The sequence below is a fragment of the Somniosus microcephalus genome, chromosome 10 (genome assembly GCF_052327205.1).
Source record: "Somniosus microcephalus isolate GS21.2 chromosome 10, FLI_Smic_1.0, whole genome shotgun sequence".
Lineage (NCBI taxonomy): Eukaryota > Metazoa > Chordata > Chondrichthyes > Squaliformes > Somniosidae > Somniosus > Somniosus microcephalus.
Genome location: NC_140996.1, coordinates 104,748,685 through 104,764,647, shown reverse-complemented (window position 1 = coordinate 104,764,647; position 15,963 = coordinate 104,748,685). Strand labels below are relative to the sequence as shown.

The 15,963-nt window shown below is 41.6% G+C and overlaps 1 protein-coding gene across 2 annotated transcripts in view; it reads right to left on the bottom strand.

Moving 5' to 3' along the window:
* The window catches only part of tdrd3 (tudor domain containing 3), a 113,355-nt gene that overhangs the window by 80,467 nt on the left and 16,925 nt on the right, over window positions 1–15,963 (bottom strand). For both annotated transcript variants that reach the window (XM_085998660.1, XM_085998661.1), the window contains exons 4-6: window positions 8,020–8,180; window positions 1,792–1,933; window positions 726–797 (exon numbers count right to left, since the gene is read on the bottom strand). In XM_085998660.1, the coding sequence (XP_085854786.1) occupies window positions 726–797; window positions 1,792–1,933; window positions 8,020–8,180 (375 nt within the window). The remainder of the gene's footprint in view (window positions 1–725; window positions 798–1,791; window positions 1,934–8,019; window positions 8,181–15,963) is intronic.

Below are 15,963 nucleotides of genomic sequence, written 5' to 3'. Positions count from 1 at the left end.
ACCATTCTATGATTCTGTGGCTGCCAGCTCTCGGCCACACTCCAGAATGAGTGGCGGGCAAAAAAATGGAGAGGAGAAAGGAGAAAAAAGGAAGACAAGGAAATGAAGCTCTAGAAGCCCAAAATAAGTCACATGCTTGATGGAAGCTAATATATGATTTGTAATCACGTCTTCAAATCAGGCTTTAACTTGCTAAATAACTGGAAGCTTTTCCTGTGCTTTTCTTAAACAAACAGAACCTTTTTTTGACCTTCAGCATTTGTTACAATGGAGAAACAAAAAACTTCAGCTTGGCCCAGTTGGCAGCACTCATGCCTGAGTCAGAAGATTGCGGGTGTAAGCTTCACTCCAGGACTTGAGCACCTAACAAATGAGCACACCAAGATTTCAGTGCAGTACTTTCATACGAGATGTCAAATTGAAGTCCCGTCTGCCTATTCAGATGGCACTATTTGAAGAGTGAGTTCTCCTGGTGCCCTGGTCAACATTCACTCCTCACCTCCCATGCCCAAAACAGATTATCTGCTAATTCATTTGACTTTGTGGGACCTTGCAATGTATAAATTGGCTGCCTGCAAAACAAGTGACTCCAATTCAAAAGTAATCTCTTGGCTGTGAAGCACTCTGGAATGTTACACGGACATGCAAGGTGCTGTATAAATGCACGGTGTTTCTTTTTCACAAAACACATATGCTATTGAGAATCAATGTGTAATTTATCGTACCTGCCCAAAAGGGACAAAAGGAGGTGGTCCACCTTCAGCTCCAATATTACTTCTATTATATTTTGCCAAACTCTGGAAAAAAAACAAGAACATTTCAAAGAGGATTATACTTACTTTTCAATAAAACTTAAGACAACAAAGTAAACATATTTATTTTCTCTAATTAGTAAATGGCATTACTTGCCAGTCCAAGGATACGTTAGAAGTTGGAGCATAATTTGGCATTCAGTAGAAAGTTGAACAATGAGAATAATCAAAAGATGTGCAAGTTATAAAACTGAACAGTGACCACAAAGCTGCAGCACAGTAATGTACAAAACACAAGATATTTTAAGTGCTCAGCCACTGAACAGTTAATTTAATTGATTTGAGTATTATTAAAAGGGCAAGCTTATACCGCACATACATCTTAAAAAATGTACTGTTACAAATTTTAGCATCCGATTCCCTTTTCCCCAACTACACAAAATGATGTAAACAAAGGCAGAATCGAATGCCCATTCCCAAATATGCAGTGTCAATAGTGGTTGATAACTTGCCACTGGAGAACACACACTGCGATATTCCATCCTGTGGTGAAAAATGGCTAACCTCCGCTCAACATCTCTCCTCAATTACAAAGTTGAGATTGAGAAGGTCCATGTGGGGGAACACAGGCACAAACCAGGATCCCACCAGATTTCTACTGACTAAGTTTGAGCTCCAAAATGTTAGTTTCTTATTTCTTAAGCCACACATTTGTCTACTAAATGATTGTTCCAACAGGTGCCCATCACCAATCCTGCACCAAGAACAAACTCCTGTTTTTCTCAGCACACATGGAGTAACAGATCCAGAAGCAACTGGTGTAATATTTTTCTAGAACACAATTGTAATTTGTTTGGAAAACCCAGGAAACTGTGAATAAAGTAATTGTTGTATTTTATCCTTTTGTTCACATACAATTTGTACAATAATTACTAGTTTCATTTTTAACTTGATAATTGACACTTTAGCAAATTAATTACTAATTTTGCTTGAGACATTTAGAGTTATTGAATTTAGAAATACCAATATGTTACCTCACCCTTTGCAACTCCCACTTCTCTATTAGTTGATCCACTTCACCACCAAGGACAAAAATGTTGGCATCATTCAACAGCAGAAATCCATTCCTTATTTTAACAGTTCCCAATAATCTTACTTTTGTGCCAGGTGGGGTGTTGAGGCTACCAGGAAACAAACAGGGAAAACAAGTTTTGTTCAGCAACAAATTCTATTTTAAAAATGCAAATAAAAATTAAATAATTGGCTCAAATACATTCAACGTGTTAAAAGTTTACACAAATCCTGCCAATCATACAATTTTTAACAGATTGACAGACTGTTAGTTTAAAATTTTGAATGCCAATACACAAAAATTCTTCACAGATAAATTGGTGCAATGTGTGGTCTTACTACAAAAGACAAGGTAATATTGATAACATGCGCTACAGCTATTTCTTTCAAAAACATCAGGTTAGCATGTAATTACAGCAGTCTTGTAATACATCCAGTGGCAGAGTGATGGAAATAGAAATTTAAAATCAAGACCTTGGTCATGGAACTTTGACAGAGCTAGTTTAAACAACTAACTATAATGGCAAATAGTCATCAAGATATAAACAAAATGTTAGTGATTCTTTTCAAAATCTAACACGGGCAGCAAAACCTCTAGAAAATTCATCTACCCAAATTAAACAAATAAAAATCAATGCAGTTAAGGGACTAAGAGAAAGACAGAGAACAGACTATTGCAACATGACATCTTTTACCAACGATTCCTCATTTCTTCTTGACCATAATCTTTTTACATAGTCTTACATCTTCAGTGATAGAAGCAGCACTGATGGGTAAAATGGGGTTCATTTCAAATGGCATCTGGATACAAGCACTCTACCCATATATATTAATCCATGAAACTAATGTAGTTCCCCCAATTGCAAAGATCTATGCAACAGCATAAGCCTAAGGCTACCGCACTATGAACAAAAGCACTGAATAAACTTCATATCAAGTGATATATTTTTATTTAGTGGAGTCATGTTCTACAGCTACCAAACATATATACTCTACTTGCAAATTCTAAGTGTTTCACCCTTCAATGCTGAAAGTGAACCACCTCTGTAACTGTTGCAGTAATACAGGAAACTTTGTTATATCCGGCACCGACGGGACCGAGCTGTCGCCGTCCCATCAAAACTGCCAGACATACCAGCGTTAATGTTGAAGCATACGGAGGTTTTCATCTCCGTATCTGACAACAAACACTGTTGCTTAGCAACAGCTTCAAACAGTCGGCCCGTACCTTGGAAGCGTCTCTGTAGCTTAGCAACAGCTGGAGAGAGACTTTCCAGAGCCTGACTGTTGGAAAAAAAAGCCACGAGAAGAAAAAAAACCTAACCAAACGGCTCCTGATTTCTGCCGGTAGATCGAGGTTTCCGGACATACAACCTCCGGATAAACCAAAGTCTCCTGTACTACTTCATTACAGTTCTTGCCGGTCACCATTTGTGAAAGATTCCAGTGTTATAATTCTAATCTCTCAATTTACTAACATTCCAAAAAGAGTCATTAAGTCAAATTAAAAAACAAAGTACATTTCGTACTCTTTAGTTCAGTGTATTATTTGTATTATCTCTGAATTTCTGCAGTGAATTGGAATTTTAACCTAGTAAGTCACTATTCTTCACTTCAGGAGTAACAACCTGAAGAGGAGGGGAAATATTCACATATCACATCACATAAACCCCACAGTGCAGATAGAGGCCATTTCAGCCCATCGAGCCTGCACCGACACATATCCCACCCGATCCCCGTAACCCCTACACCAACACATATCCCACCCTATCCCCGTAACCCCACGTATTTAATCCCAACACTAAGGGTCAATTTATCATAGCCAAACATCCTAACCCGCACATCTTTGGACTGTGGGAGGAAACCAGAGCACCCGGAGGAAACCCACGCAAACACGGGGAGAATGTGCAAACTCCACACAGTCACCCGAGGCCAGATTCGAACCCGGGTCCCTGGCCCTGGCGCTGTGAGGCAACAGTGCTAACCACTATGCCACCGTCACTATTTTCCAAACCCAAGTCACAAATCAGAACAGCAGAGTGTTGTCTTGCCACTGCACCTGAAGCAAACAGTTGATATCTCATAAAATGATTACCATGAATTACGGAGGGAGTCCTTTTACAGCCTTTGTTCATAGCTTGCTCATAGCTCCCTCCAGTCATGTACAGGTGGATAATTGATGCGATCCTTGAGTACAAAAAAAAGACTGCTCTGTTATCCCTTCCAGCAAAGGGTACATGACAGCAAGGAGTCATTGGACAGCTGATGTTGAAGCTGAACTGAGTATCAGAGGTAAAAACCATCACCGAACACTAACCAATACTGACTTAGGTTGTGCAGGATCTGGAGAAGCTGAGCCTCTTCTCCCCCCAGCTTTCATGGCTTCTCCTCAGATTTGCAAGCCAAGCAATGTGGAGCTGTTTGACCATCTTCAATAGCAGCTCAGAATTTGTTCCCTTCATCTAGAAGCCCTTTTAAACCTGGGACAGATAATATTTCTATATGAAGCTAGACCCAAAGGGTATCTACATTCTGAAGTATCAAGCTTCAAGATGCCTGTAACTGGGATTGCTTTTAAGGCATGAGCTAGCCATATCACTCCTTCCTGCTGAGTGCCGATGATACTCTTGTGGTTTAAAGTTATAATCTAACAACAAAAGGCGGCTCCTGGTGCTCAAAAAATCTTGAGGCCTGGTTCAAAGGCCACTGCAGCCATAAACACATTTATGAATCTGTACAAATTTATGAATCTATAGAATTCTGCAAGATTGCTGAAGCTTTCTCTTTCTGTTGGACCCTCACAAAACAAGCCTGAGTGGGCTGCTGTGCAAAAAAAAGTGGTAGAAGTGGTGAAGTGCAGAGGAAATAAAAACACTAAAAAAACTCAAAATAGTACCATCAAAACAATTAAAAAACTATTTAGGAATGAATAATTAGCAGTAGAATGCAACTGCCAGCAACAGGAGGACAGAAAATGGATGTCCATTTTCAGTGAGAATATATTCATGCCAAGAGGGAGGGGAGACTAAAAACGAGTGTTCAGTTACAATAAATAATTAATACGGCTAATGGAATGTTGCCTTTATCACAAGGGGGCTGGAATACAAAGGGGACCTCAAAGCTCTGCTTAAACCTCATCTGGAGTACTGCATTCAGTTCTGGGCACTGTAACTAAGAAAGGACATATTGGCGTTGGAAGGGGTGCAGTACAGATTCACCAGAACGATACTGGGGCTGAAAGGATTAAATTAAGAGGACAGATTGCATAGACTCTGTTTGTGTTCTCGAGTATAGAAGATTGAGGGGTGTTCTAATTGAGGTGTTGAAAAATTTGATAGGGTAGAGATACTATTTCTTCCTGTGTAGAGTCCAGAACAATGGGGCACCACCTCAAAATTAGAGCTAGGCTATTCAGGGGTGATGTCAGGGAGCACTTCTTCACACAAAGGGTAGTGGATATCTGGAACGCTCCCCCAAAAAGCTGTTCAGGCTGAGTCAACTGAAAATTTCAAGACGGAGATTGATAGATTTTTGATATGCAAGGGTATTAAGGGACATGGAACCAAGGCAGGTAGATGGGGTTAATATACCGATCAGCCATGAACTAACTGAATGGTGGAACAGGCTCGAGATGCTGAAAGGCCTACTCCTGTTCCGATGTTCTAGTCATAGGAACTTGAAGTAATGATAAAGAAAAAGCCATTTGGCCCATTGACTTCACTCATTCCAACAGGCCTGGTACAACCTGCTTTAGTAAGGCGCAATCAAACTCCCAAACTGGGAGAATCATCAGTCTTATGCAGCTAGGAGAGCAGCAGAAAAAGAGGCTTTAAAGTCTCTTCCTGCGACACAAAAGCAAAATTATTTGCAAGGTAATCAACAATATGCACCAATAACCTGCTTGCACCGATGCTCAGTTTGGGTTCTGCCAGTACCACTCGGCTCCAGACCTTATTACAGCCTTGGTCCAAACATGGATAAAAGAGCTGAATTCCAGGAGGTGAAGCGAGAGTAACTGCCCTCGACATCAAGACAGCACTTGATCGAACGTGGCATCAAGGAGCCCAAGTAAAATTGAAGTCAATGGGAATCAGGGGGGGAAACGCTCCACTGGCTGGAATCATACCTAGCACAAAGGAAGATGGTTGTGGTTGTTGGAGGTCAATCATCTCAACCCCAGAACATCGCTGCAGGAGTTCCTCAGGGCAGTGTCCTAGGCCAAACCATCTTCAGCTGCTTCATCAATGACCTTCCCTCCATCAGAAGTGGGGATGCTCGCTGATCATTGCGCAGTGTTCGGTTCCATTCACAACTCCTCAGATAATGAAGCAGTCTATGCTCGCATGCAGCAAGACCTGGACGACATTCAGGCTTAGGTTGATAACTAGCAAGTAACATTCACGCCACACAAGTACCAGGCAATGACCATCTCCAACAAGAGAGAGTCAAACCACCACCCCATGACATTCAACGGCATTACCATCACTGAATCCCCCACCATCAACATCCTGGGGGTCACCATTGACCAGAAACTTAACTGGACCAGCCACAAAAATACTGTGGCTACAAGAGCAGGTCAGAGGCTGGGTATTCTGTGGCGAGTGTCTCACCTCCTGACTCCCCAAAGCCTTTCCACCATCTACAAGGCACAAGTCAGCAGTGTGATGGAATAGTCTCCACTTGCCTGGATGAGTGCAGCTCCAACAACACCCAAGAAGCTCGACACCATCCAGGACAAAGCAGCCTGCTTAATCAGCACCCCATCCACCACCTTAAACAATCACTCCTCCACCACCGGCGCACCATGGCTGCAGTGTGTACCATCTACAAGATGCACTGCAGCAACTCGCGAAGCTTCTTCGACAGCACCTCCCAAATCCGCGACCTCTACAATCTAGAAGGACAAGGGCAGCAGGCGCATGGGAACACCATCACCTGCAAGTTCCCCTCCGAGTTACACACCATCCTGACTTGGAAACATATCGCCATTCCTTCATTGTCACTGGTTCAAAATCCTGGAACCCCATCCCTTAAAGCACTATGGGAGTACCTTCATCACAGACTGCAGCGGTTCAAGGCGGTGGCTCACCACCACCTTCTCAAGGGCAATTAAGGATGGGCAATAAATGCCAGCGATGCCCACATCCCAGGAACGAAAAACTAATATTAATAAGCTACATTGCCCAATGGCCTAGTGGGTAAAGGCACCAACTCATGAAGATGAGGGTCCCCAGATTCAATTCCCCATGTGTGCTGAATCAACTGATCTCAGTCAGGACAGCAGCTGGGACACAAACATTGGCTTCAAAGCCTTTGGGCCAATAAAAGGAAAAAACAAACAACAGAAAATGCTGGAAAAACTCAGGTGGTCAGGCAACATCCGTGGAGAGAAATTTGAGTTGACGTTTCGGGTCGAAACCCTTCTTCAAAACTGGGAAGAAAAGAAAATAGATCGAAGGCAAGACTGCGATCGAACAAAAGAAGAAAAAGAGACAATAAAAGGTATTCGAAGCCAGACGAGATGATAATAGGCCCGTGGAGGCAAAAGGCAGCTGAGATTAGGTGTGACCTGCTGAGTTTTTCCAGCATTTTCTGTTGTTATTTCGGATTTCCAGCATCTGCAGTATTTTGCTAAGGAAAAAACATATATCGTTTTTTAAAAGTCAGCCAAAGTTTGCACTACTGGGCTATTGCTACCCAGTCATCCTACTGCAAAGTATCTTCGTTTGGCCACTGGGTAACAAAATGATTGGCTGGGATATGTTGCCCTCTATGATTGAATAGCCTGCAAGTCTCACAATGCCTGGCTCACATGAAGAACCACCAATTGGGTACAGTTGCATGACTCAGGCATGCCCTGGTAAATTCAGGAGAAAGCGAGTAGAAAAAGTGAGGACATTTTGGTGAAATAAAACAGACAAGACTGTCCTGCTATCCAGTCAAACAGCACAGTCAACAGTTAGGAACAAATATTCCAGGGCAGCTCAGAACAGATTTAGATGATAACTACAGCAGAAAACTGAACTATGTATTGACATTTACTGTTCAGAAACAGAAGAAAATGCAACATTCCTTATTCTACACTTCCCTGTCTGGATGGCACCACATGCACATATACCAAATCTTTGAGAAAAAAAAATCAACCTCATGGAATACAATTACAAACAAAAAACTTTTTTAGAACTACAAAATTCACCTGATTTTAGACAGATGACTAAATTCTATTCCTATGCAATTCACATTCCCGTCTGTCAATTGCACACGCAACATTCTTGGTGCAGCTTGAGACTCCTCGTGATCTTTTGGAGCAGATATGTTCCTGATCTTCTGTAGTTGTAAGACACATGGACCTTCAAGCTAGAAATAAAAATGTTATGCAAGAATGATTGTGATTCAAAGAAAATAAATTTCACATAAAAGCTTTTCGCTTGCCACATCAACAGAAAAGTGAACTTAAATAGCACTGGAAACATTCTCAATTACCCATTAAAGCAGATTTTAATCTTCAAGCAAAGGAAAACATCAAACATTGAATATTTCTCAAAAAAGCTGCACACTCATTAAAAAAAGCCATTTCATAAAAGATACATTTCATATATCTTAAAATAGTAAGCAAAAAGCACTTTTCTTTGTGCTGCTGAAATTCTTCAACTCATGAATGAAAAACTGGCCTCAAAACAGCACAGCCCAACAAATTCACTCTAAAGTGGCACATTGTTAGACCATTTATATTTTTGGATTGCCAACTTGTCTTGGAATATGTTCAGTATCTGCTTTTTGGAAAACCACAGGTTGCTTGTCTGCCTTCCCTCTCAGAATAGAGCTAAGCTACTCTGGTGCAAAAAAAAGAGAAAAGGAATAGAAAGGTTAATGACAGATATGAAAAATTGTTATAAACTGGAAGATCCATTTTACTAAGATTACAAAAAAAATCCACAAAATAGAATGGTCTAAGTTTTCCATAGAAGTTTTCAACAGTATGAAAGAAGAATGGATGATGTGCAGGGATTCAAGATGCTGAAGTCTGGTGAAAATCTAATTACGCATTTTTTTAAATTATTGCACTTGATCATTTCACTACCCCAAGACTGTTCATGCGGTAATACTTTTCAGCAGGAAGAAACAAAGGATGCAGGGTCATGACAGAAATTCCCCGTGATGTTTCCTAAATCCAGTTGGATAAGCTGAAGGGAACAAGAGAGAGAAAAAAATAACCCAAGTTCAAGACAGTACGCACTCGCACATCACCTGAAGCCAAGTCAGCATCAGCGGAGGCGGCAGCAAAGGCACAAGTTGCCTGTTGTCCCAGTTAGAAACTAACTTTGAAGAAGGGGAAAAGGCAACTGAAGATATTTAAATATACATGCATATGGAGCTGCACACACAAAGAACACATTGCATTGGGCAGCAGCAATTCGGGCATTTGCGTGTGTTCAGGTAAAAGATTTAATAGCTCACTCACACTCTTCATGATTTTCTGTATCTGTTAAGTAATTATAACTCAATAGCACCAATGGAAAACGTCCATCAAGTTTAAGTTTTTGAAGAAGGTTGAAATTTATAAAATGTTCCTGAGAATAGTATAAAATTTAAAAGAAACAACTTTGTCAGTTAAGTCTATAACTCGTGTATAGCATCAAATCAAAGTGGACAATCCAGCAGGACGTATGACTCAGGCCTCCTTTTGTTTCTTAAAGCATATTAGGCAATAACCTTAGAGGTTCAATGACGGAGAGGTTGATGTCTGAATACTTTACATCAGTCATCCAAATCCTCAGATGAAATTACACCTTTGTAATCTCTCCCACTTCTGTACATTATGGTGTTTGTGGGGAGACAGATTAATTCAGCTATCACCATTTTTCCTCACTGCTAACGTTATAGTGCATGTTGGTAGGCAGGATGCAACCACAGTTGCTGCAGAATATTAACAGATTAATTGACAATCACAAAAAAATAAATTAATCTACAAATCACCATTAAAAAATATAGGAATATGTTCTGAATTCAACACCAACCCTCAATTTCACTGTCTTACACTGATCACATCTCAGAACTAAAAGCATCATAGAAATAACAGTATATTGACTCTTTATTGCCATTATAAATCATTAATAAATAGAAATAGAAAATACCAGAAATGAACTAACTTGTACAACAATAATATTGCATCAATTGTTAATTTAATCTTAAAAAACTATTTCAACCCATATGATAGTTCCCTGTTCCTTCCTCCATCAAATTCCAACTCAGGAATTTTAACCACCTAATTTGACCTCTGCTTGCTCCAGTTCTGCTCCACCCATCACGGTCAGCAATGCCCACTCCCAACCATGCTATCATCTCCATTTTAACTCCAGTTCCACTCCCTTGCTCACTTCAGCCCAAATACCCGAGTTTCCACACCACTGCCCCCGACAATCTCCCGACTTCAAGTGAAGGACACAGTGTGGTGCTGTTGCCAACCGAGAACAAAAATTAAGCAAGCAGACACAATCTCTTATCTTCAGGATTGGCAGATCAGCTTGTAAACCAAACCCTCCTCTTGCAGCTTCTAAAAATTAAAGCATAGAAATAGGATCATCACTGGAGAAATCAGCTGATCTCCCAGTCCCAACACTGACTGAGCCTTTGCTCAAAGAACAGATAGCTGGCCTGCAGTAACACCATCCAGAGTCAGGCCCGGCTCCACTCACCACTCCAGTTTAAGAGCGTGGAGCATGTACTGCTCCCTCCTCCAGACCTTGTGGCCACAGTGTTTCTACTCTGCTTCAGCATTTGGAATCCAAGTGAATCACATACCTTCACATCACATCACCCTTGGACCTTGCAGCCTTCCCACTCAAGAGCCCAGTTGCTTCCTAGGAAATATATCCCCACCAAGCTCACATTCATCCAACTAGGTAAATTTTCCCTCTCCTTTTGCTGCAAGCCCAACCTTTTAAAAAGATAAAATTTCAGTAAATCAGTAAAAGGAAAATCTGCTAGATGCATACAGATGGTGTGAAACACAGAGATAGACCGAAGTTCAGAGTTACTGAAAAAGCAAGTAATAAGTAATGAGAAAGAGGCAAAAATGGGACAGATACAGAGATAATGAGGGGAAGTTTGTGACAGACTTCAGAGAGAAAGAGCAGAAAACAGAAAGGAAAACATGCAGAATTACAGCTGGAAAGAAAGTGAGTTACAGAAAAAGACTTTTGCTTTTTGTCCAGTAGCAACAGATCAACTATCTACACACATCAACCACACAATCAGGAAAGCAAGACACCTTAACATTGAAATATCATGTAACAGATTCTTCCTGTAATAGGAACTGAATAAAGAAACATTAATCACTAAAACCAATACAGAACACATGCGTGTTCAGGCAATAAATGTTAGGTACCATATCCCCAACTAGTGTCATTAATGTACCAACTGCAGCAGATTGGAAGTCTCTTCATCTTGTATACTCCCAATTTTTTTCTCTTCTGCTTATGGAGATGGAAGAGTATAGAAATCTGTCTGTCACAGCCAACCACAATCCAACCAGCAGTATGGAGAGCTACACAGCACACCTAGCCACAGCCTATCCAGTGTAGAGATCTGCTCTTTGAATATACCTACCATCTATCAAGCAGTCTGAAGACCTGCGCATCACATCAAGCCACAATCTGACCAGTGGTATAGAGATAGATGCATCACACCTAGTCACCACCTGACAATTGGTATAGAAACCTGCTTCCTACACCTAGACCAGCAATATAAACTTGCCCCCACATGCAGCCCCCACACGTAGCGAGAACTTACCAGCAGTACAGAAATCTGCCCCAGCATATCTCATCACAGCCTGACCAACAAAAAGAGACCTGCCCCACATGTAACCAGCAGAACATTGCATCTCTTTTTCATATAGCTGTATCTTTGGGGTATCTAATTGGGCTGTATTTTATTTTAAAGATTTGTACACAAGCCAAGAAATACATTTCCTTGCCCTCCTGAAAGGACAATCCTCTTCAAAGTCTCATCATCCAAACTATCACAGTGATCCTCTACCCGACTGGATACAGGTGTGTTATTTGATTTGAACACTACCAACGATGCAGAGTAGCAAAAATAAATGTTTGGCTTTTGTCCTGCTTTGCTCTCCATTCTTGACCATCAGGGCTGAGATTCATGCACAAGTGAATTAAGGAGGCTTGAACTGAATAGTTTTGCTTTCTAGTAAGCAAGTGAACTAAGTTTTGAGTTTGGGGGTAAAGAAAAAATGGAACTTACACACCGAGTGTGCTGCCATGCATGGTACATCACATGACCCTCAACAGTTTAATATTTGAAATGGGACGCTGATGCTGGACAGTGGCTCTTTAAATTTAAGATTTATGAGTTAGCAGTGAACACTGCCTGGTTGACAATCTAGTACATTAGAATGTGATTGCCGAATTGAATGGCCTTTCCGCACGCACAATTATGTTCTTCTATTCGGTCCAGAATGTTTCAGTGGTTGGAAGAAAAAGCCGAAACACATATGGGCAAACTGCATATTATAGCACCCTCCAGTGGCTATAAAACAATACAAATTTACTGTTCTGATGAAGTGTCGTCAACCTAAAACATTAATTCTGTTTCTTTCTCCGCAGATACTGCCTGACCTGCTGAGAGTTGCCAACATTTTCGGTTTTCAATACAAATTTACTGCTTCTTTCTGGATCTTGCAGTTCAGCAGGTGTTCTGCAAGTAGCTGAAAATACTGCAACTTTAAAGAGTACAGGAGCCAATACACAGGTTCTGATACACAATTTTTTTTTTTTTTTTTAAATGGGAAAACAAGTTGATAAAGCTGTAAGGGTGACCCCGAGCTTCCGGTCGCCTGTCATTTTAATTCACCGCTCCATTCCCACTCGGACCTCACCGCCCTTGGCCTCTTGCATTGTTCCACGGAAGCTCAACGTAAACTCGAGGAACAGCACCTCATCTTCCGATTAAGCACTTTGCAGCCTTCCGGACTCAATATCGAGTTCAACAATTTCAGATCATAACCTCGGCCCCTATTACATTTTTATTTATATTTTTTTCCACCCCTTGGATTTAGGTCTTCACACCACCCCCCCACCCCCCCCCCCCCCCCGCCCCTTTCCTTTTTTTTCCTCTCTCCCACATGACAGCTGTCTCATCCTGCCAGTGCACTTCACACCTAATCTCAGCTGTCTTTTGTCTCCACTTGTCCTATTACCATCTCGTCTGGTTTTGAATACCTCTTAATGTCTCTTTTACTTCTTTTGTTCTATCGCAGCCCTGCCTTCGTTCTATTTTATTTCCTTTCCAGTTTTGAAAAAGGGTTTTGACCCAAAACGTCAGCTCTAATTTCTCTCCACGGATGTTGCCTGGCCTGCTGAGTTTTTCCAGCATTTTCTGTTGTAATTTCGGATTTCCAGCATCTGCAGTATTTTGCTATCGTAAGTTGATAAAGCTGTTTAAAAATAAAGCATATGAACCCTAGATTTCATAAATAGGCCTACAGTGTACGGAAGTCAAGAGATGATATTAACCGAGATAAATCATTGGTTAGGCTGCAATTAGAATGTGTGTGTCCAGTTTTGGGTACCTTACTAAAAAAGATGTAAAGGCCATGCAGAGGGTGCAGAAAAGATTCACTAAGATGATACCAGAGATGAGAGGCTTTAGTTATGAGGAGTGAATAGGAAAACTGGGTGTCTTTTCAATGGATCAAATGTTAAGAGGCGATCTAATGGATGTCATAAGAACATAAGGAATAGGAGCAGGAATAGGCCATACGGCCCCTCGAGCCTGCTCCGCCATTCAATAAGATCATGGCTGATCTACAACCTCAACTCCATTTTCCCGCCCGATCTCCGTATCCCTGGATTCCCTTAGTGCCCAAAAATCTATTGATCTCAGTCTTGAATAGACTCACCGACTGAGAATCCACAGCACTCTGGGGTAGAGAATTCCAAAGATTCACAACCCCGAGTGAAGACATTTCTCCTCATTTCAGTCCTTATCCTGAGAATATGCCCCCTAGTTCAAGACTCATAATTTGTGTTTAAAATTATGAAAAATTTTGATTAAAGTAAATTGGGGAAATTATTTCCACTAGTTATTGACCCAGTAACTAGAGGGCATAAATTTATCACAAAGAACAGAAAGGTTTCGGGTCTCGGGAAGGAACTACACACAAAGGGTTGTTAGAACATGGAATGTCCTACCAAAAACTGGTGGAAGTAGAATCCACTGTAGCCTTTAAAAAGGGAACAGGATAAATATTTGAAAAATATTTTGTTAAAGATTACTTTTTGTGGGATACTGCTATACTCAACAGTAAAGGTATTTCACTACATGTGAAGCATTGTGGGACAAGATAAAATGCTATATTAATGCAAATTATTTTACAGTATTTCTAATACAGATGCATATAAAATAATGCAATGACCGATACACTGGATTTATTAACCCACCAGAATGATTGTAGGAAAAGGTTCCATCAATTAAATAAATACACGACTAGTGCAGTACTAAGCTGTCGAGACCAGAAAAGTCCTCCCAGTGATGGAAATACTAGTTAGCCTCGGTACCCAAAGACTAGGAAGTAGAGGGGGGAAAAAATCCAGTGGAATGCTACACAAGCTTCCACTAATGGCTATCCATTGATTGATACTGTAAAATGCATCTTTGCAAACCTCTAGTGAGAAAGGCATAAAACTCAACCATCAGGGGACAGGGATTGGAGGGGGGGGTGGGAAGGTGGGGAAAACAAAACATAAGCAGAGCAACAAATACTAACATCACAGTAAAAAAAAATTTAAAATTTCTATTCCAAAACACACCAGTGACAACACAGTATTGGGACAGGTATGTGTGTGCAAGTTCCAGGTGACAAACCCTGATGGATACATAAATGACAATCAAAAATGTTAGAAAGCAAATGTTTCTCCCTTTTGGTGATGGGAGGATTGAACGGTTAGCATCAATAGCAGTTGATGTTATAACAACAGTGGTAAGAGTTAACACACACCTGCAGTGCCAATCGTGGTTTGAAACCATTGACTTCTGACATGCAAGTTGGAGACTGCTGAACCAAAGTTGCAAGTATAAACAATTTTTTTTTAATTATTTGTTCATGGAATGTAGGCATCGCTGGCAAGTACAGCATTTATTGCACATCCCGAATTTCCCTCGAGAAGATGGTGGTGAGCCGCCGCCTTGAATCGCTGCAGGCCGTGAGGTGAAAGTACTCCCAACAGTGCAGTTAGGTAGGGCGTTCCAGAATTTTGACCCAGCGACAATGAAGGAACGCCGATATATTTCCAAGGCAGGGTGCTGTGTGACTTGGAGGGGAAACTTGGAGTTGATGGTGTTCCCATACGCCTGCTGCCCTTGTCCTTCTAGGTGGTAGAGGTCATGAGTTTGAGAGGTGCTGTTGAAAAAGCCTTGGTGAGTTGCTGCAGTGCATCTTGTAGATGGTACACATCGCAGCTACGGTGTGCCGGTGGTGGGGGGACTGCCAATCGAGCAGGCTGCTTTGTCCTGGATGGTGTCGAGCTTCTTGGAGCTACACTCATCCAGGCAATTGTGTACCTTATGTAACATAGTTCAAGGGACTCTTCTTCAAAGATGACTTGCTTCCACATTAAAAATGAGTTCTCAGGTGACTGATGAGTCCAATGCAGGACCTAAAGTCTCTGTCACATGTGGGGCAGACGGTGGTTGAAGGGGCGGGTGCTTGGGTTGACGTGCGCTCCTTGCGCTTGGCTTCCGGTGAAGTGACTCGAGGTGTTGGGCGCATTCCCGGATGCTTCTCCTCCACTTTGTGCGGTCTAGGGCCAGGAATTCCCAGGTGTCAGTGGGGATGTTGCACTTTTTCAAGGAGGCTTTGAGGGTGTCCTTGAAGCATTTCCTCTGCCCACCTGGGGCTCTCTTGCAGTGTCGGAGCTCCGCGTAGAGCGTTTGTTTTGGGAGTCTCGTAGCGGGCATGCGGACGATGTGACCCATTCATCGGAGCTGTTCGAGCATGGTCAAAGCTTCAATGCTGGCCCGAACGAGAACACTGACACTGGTGCGCCTATCCTGCCAATGGATTTGCAGGATCTTGCGGAGGCAGCGTTGGTGGTACCTCTCCAGTGCTTTGAGGTGCCTGCTG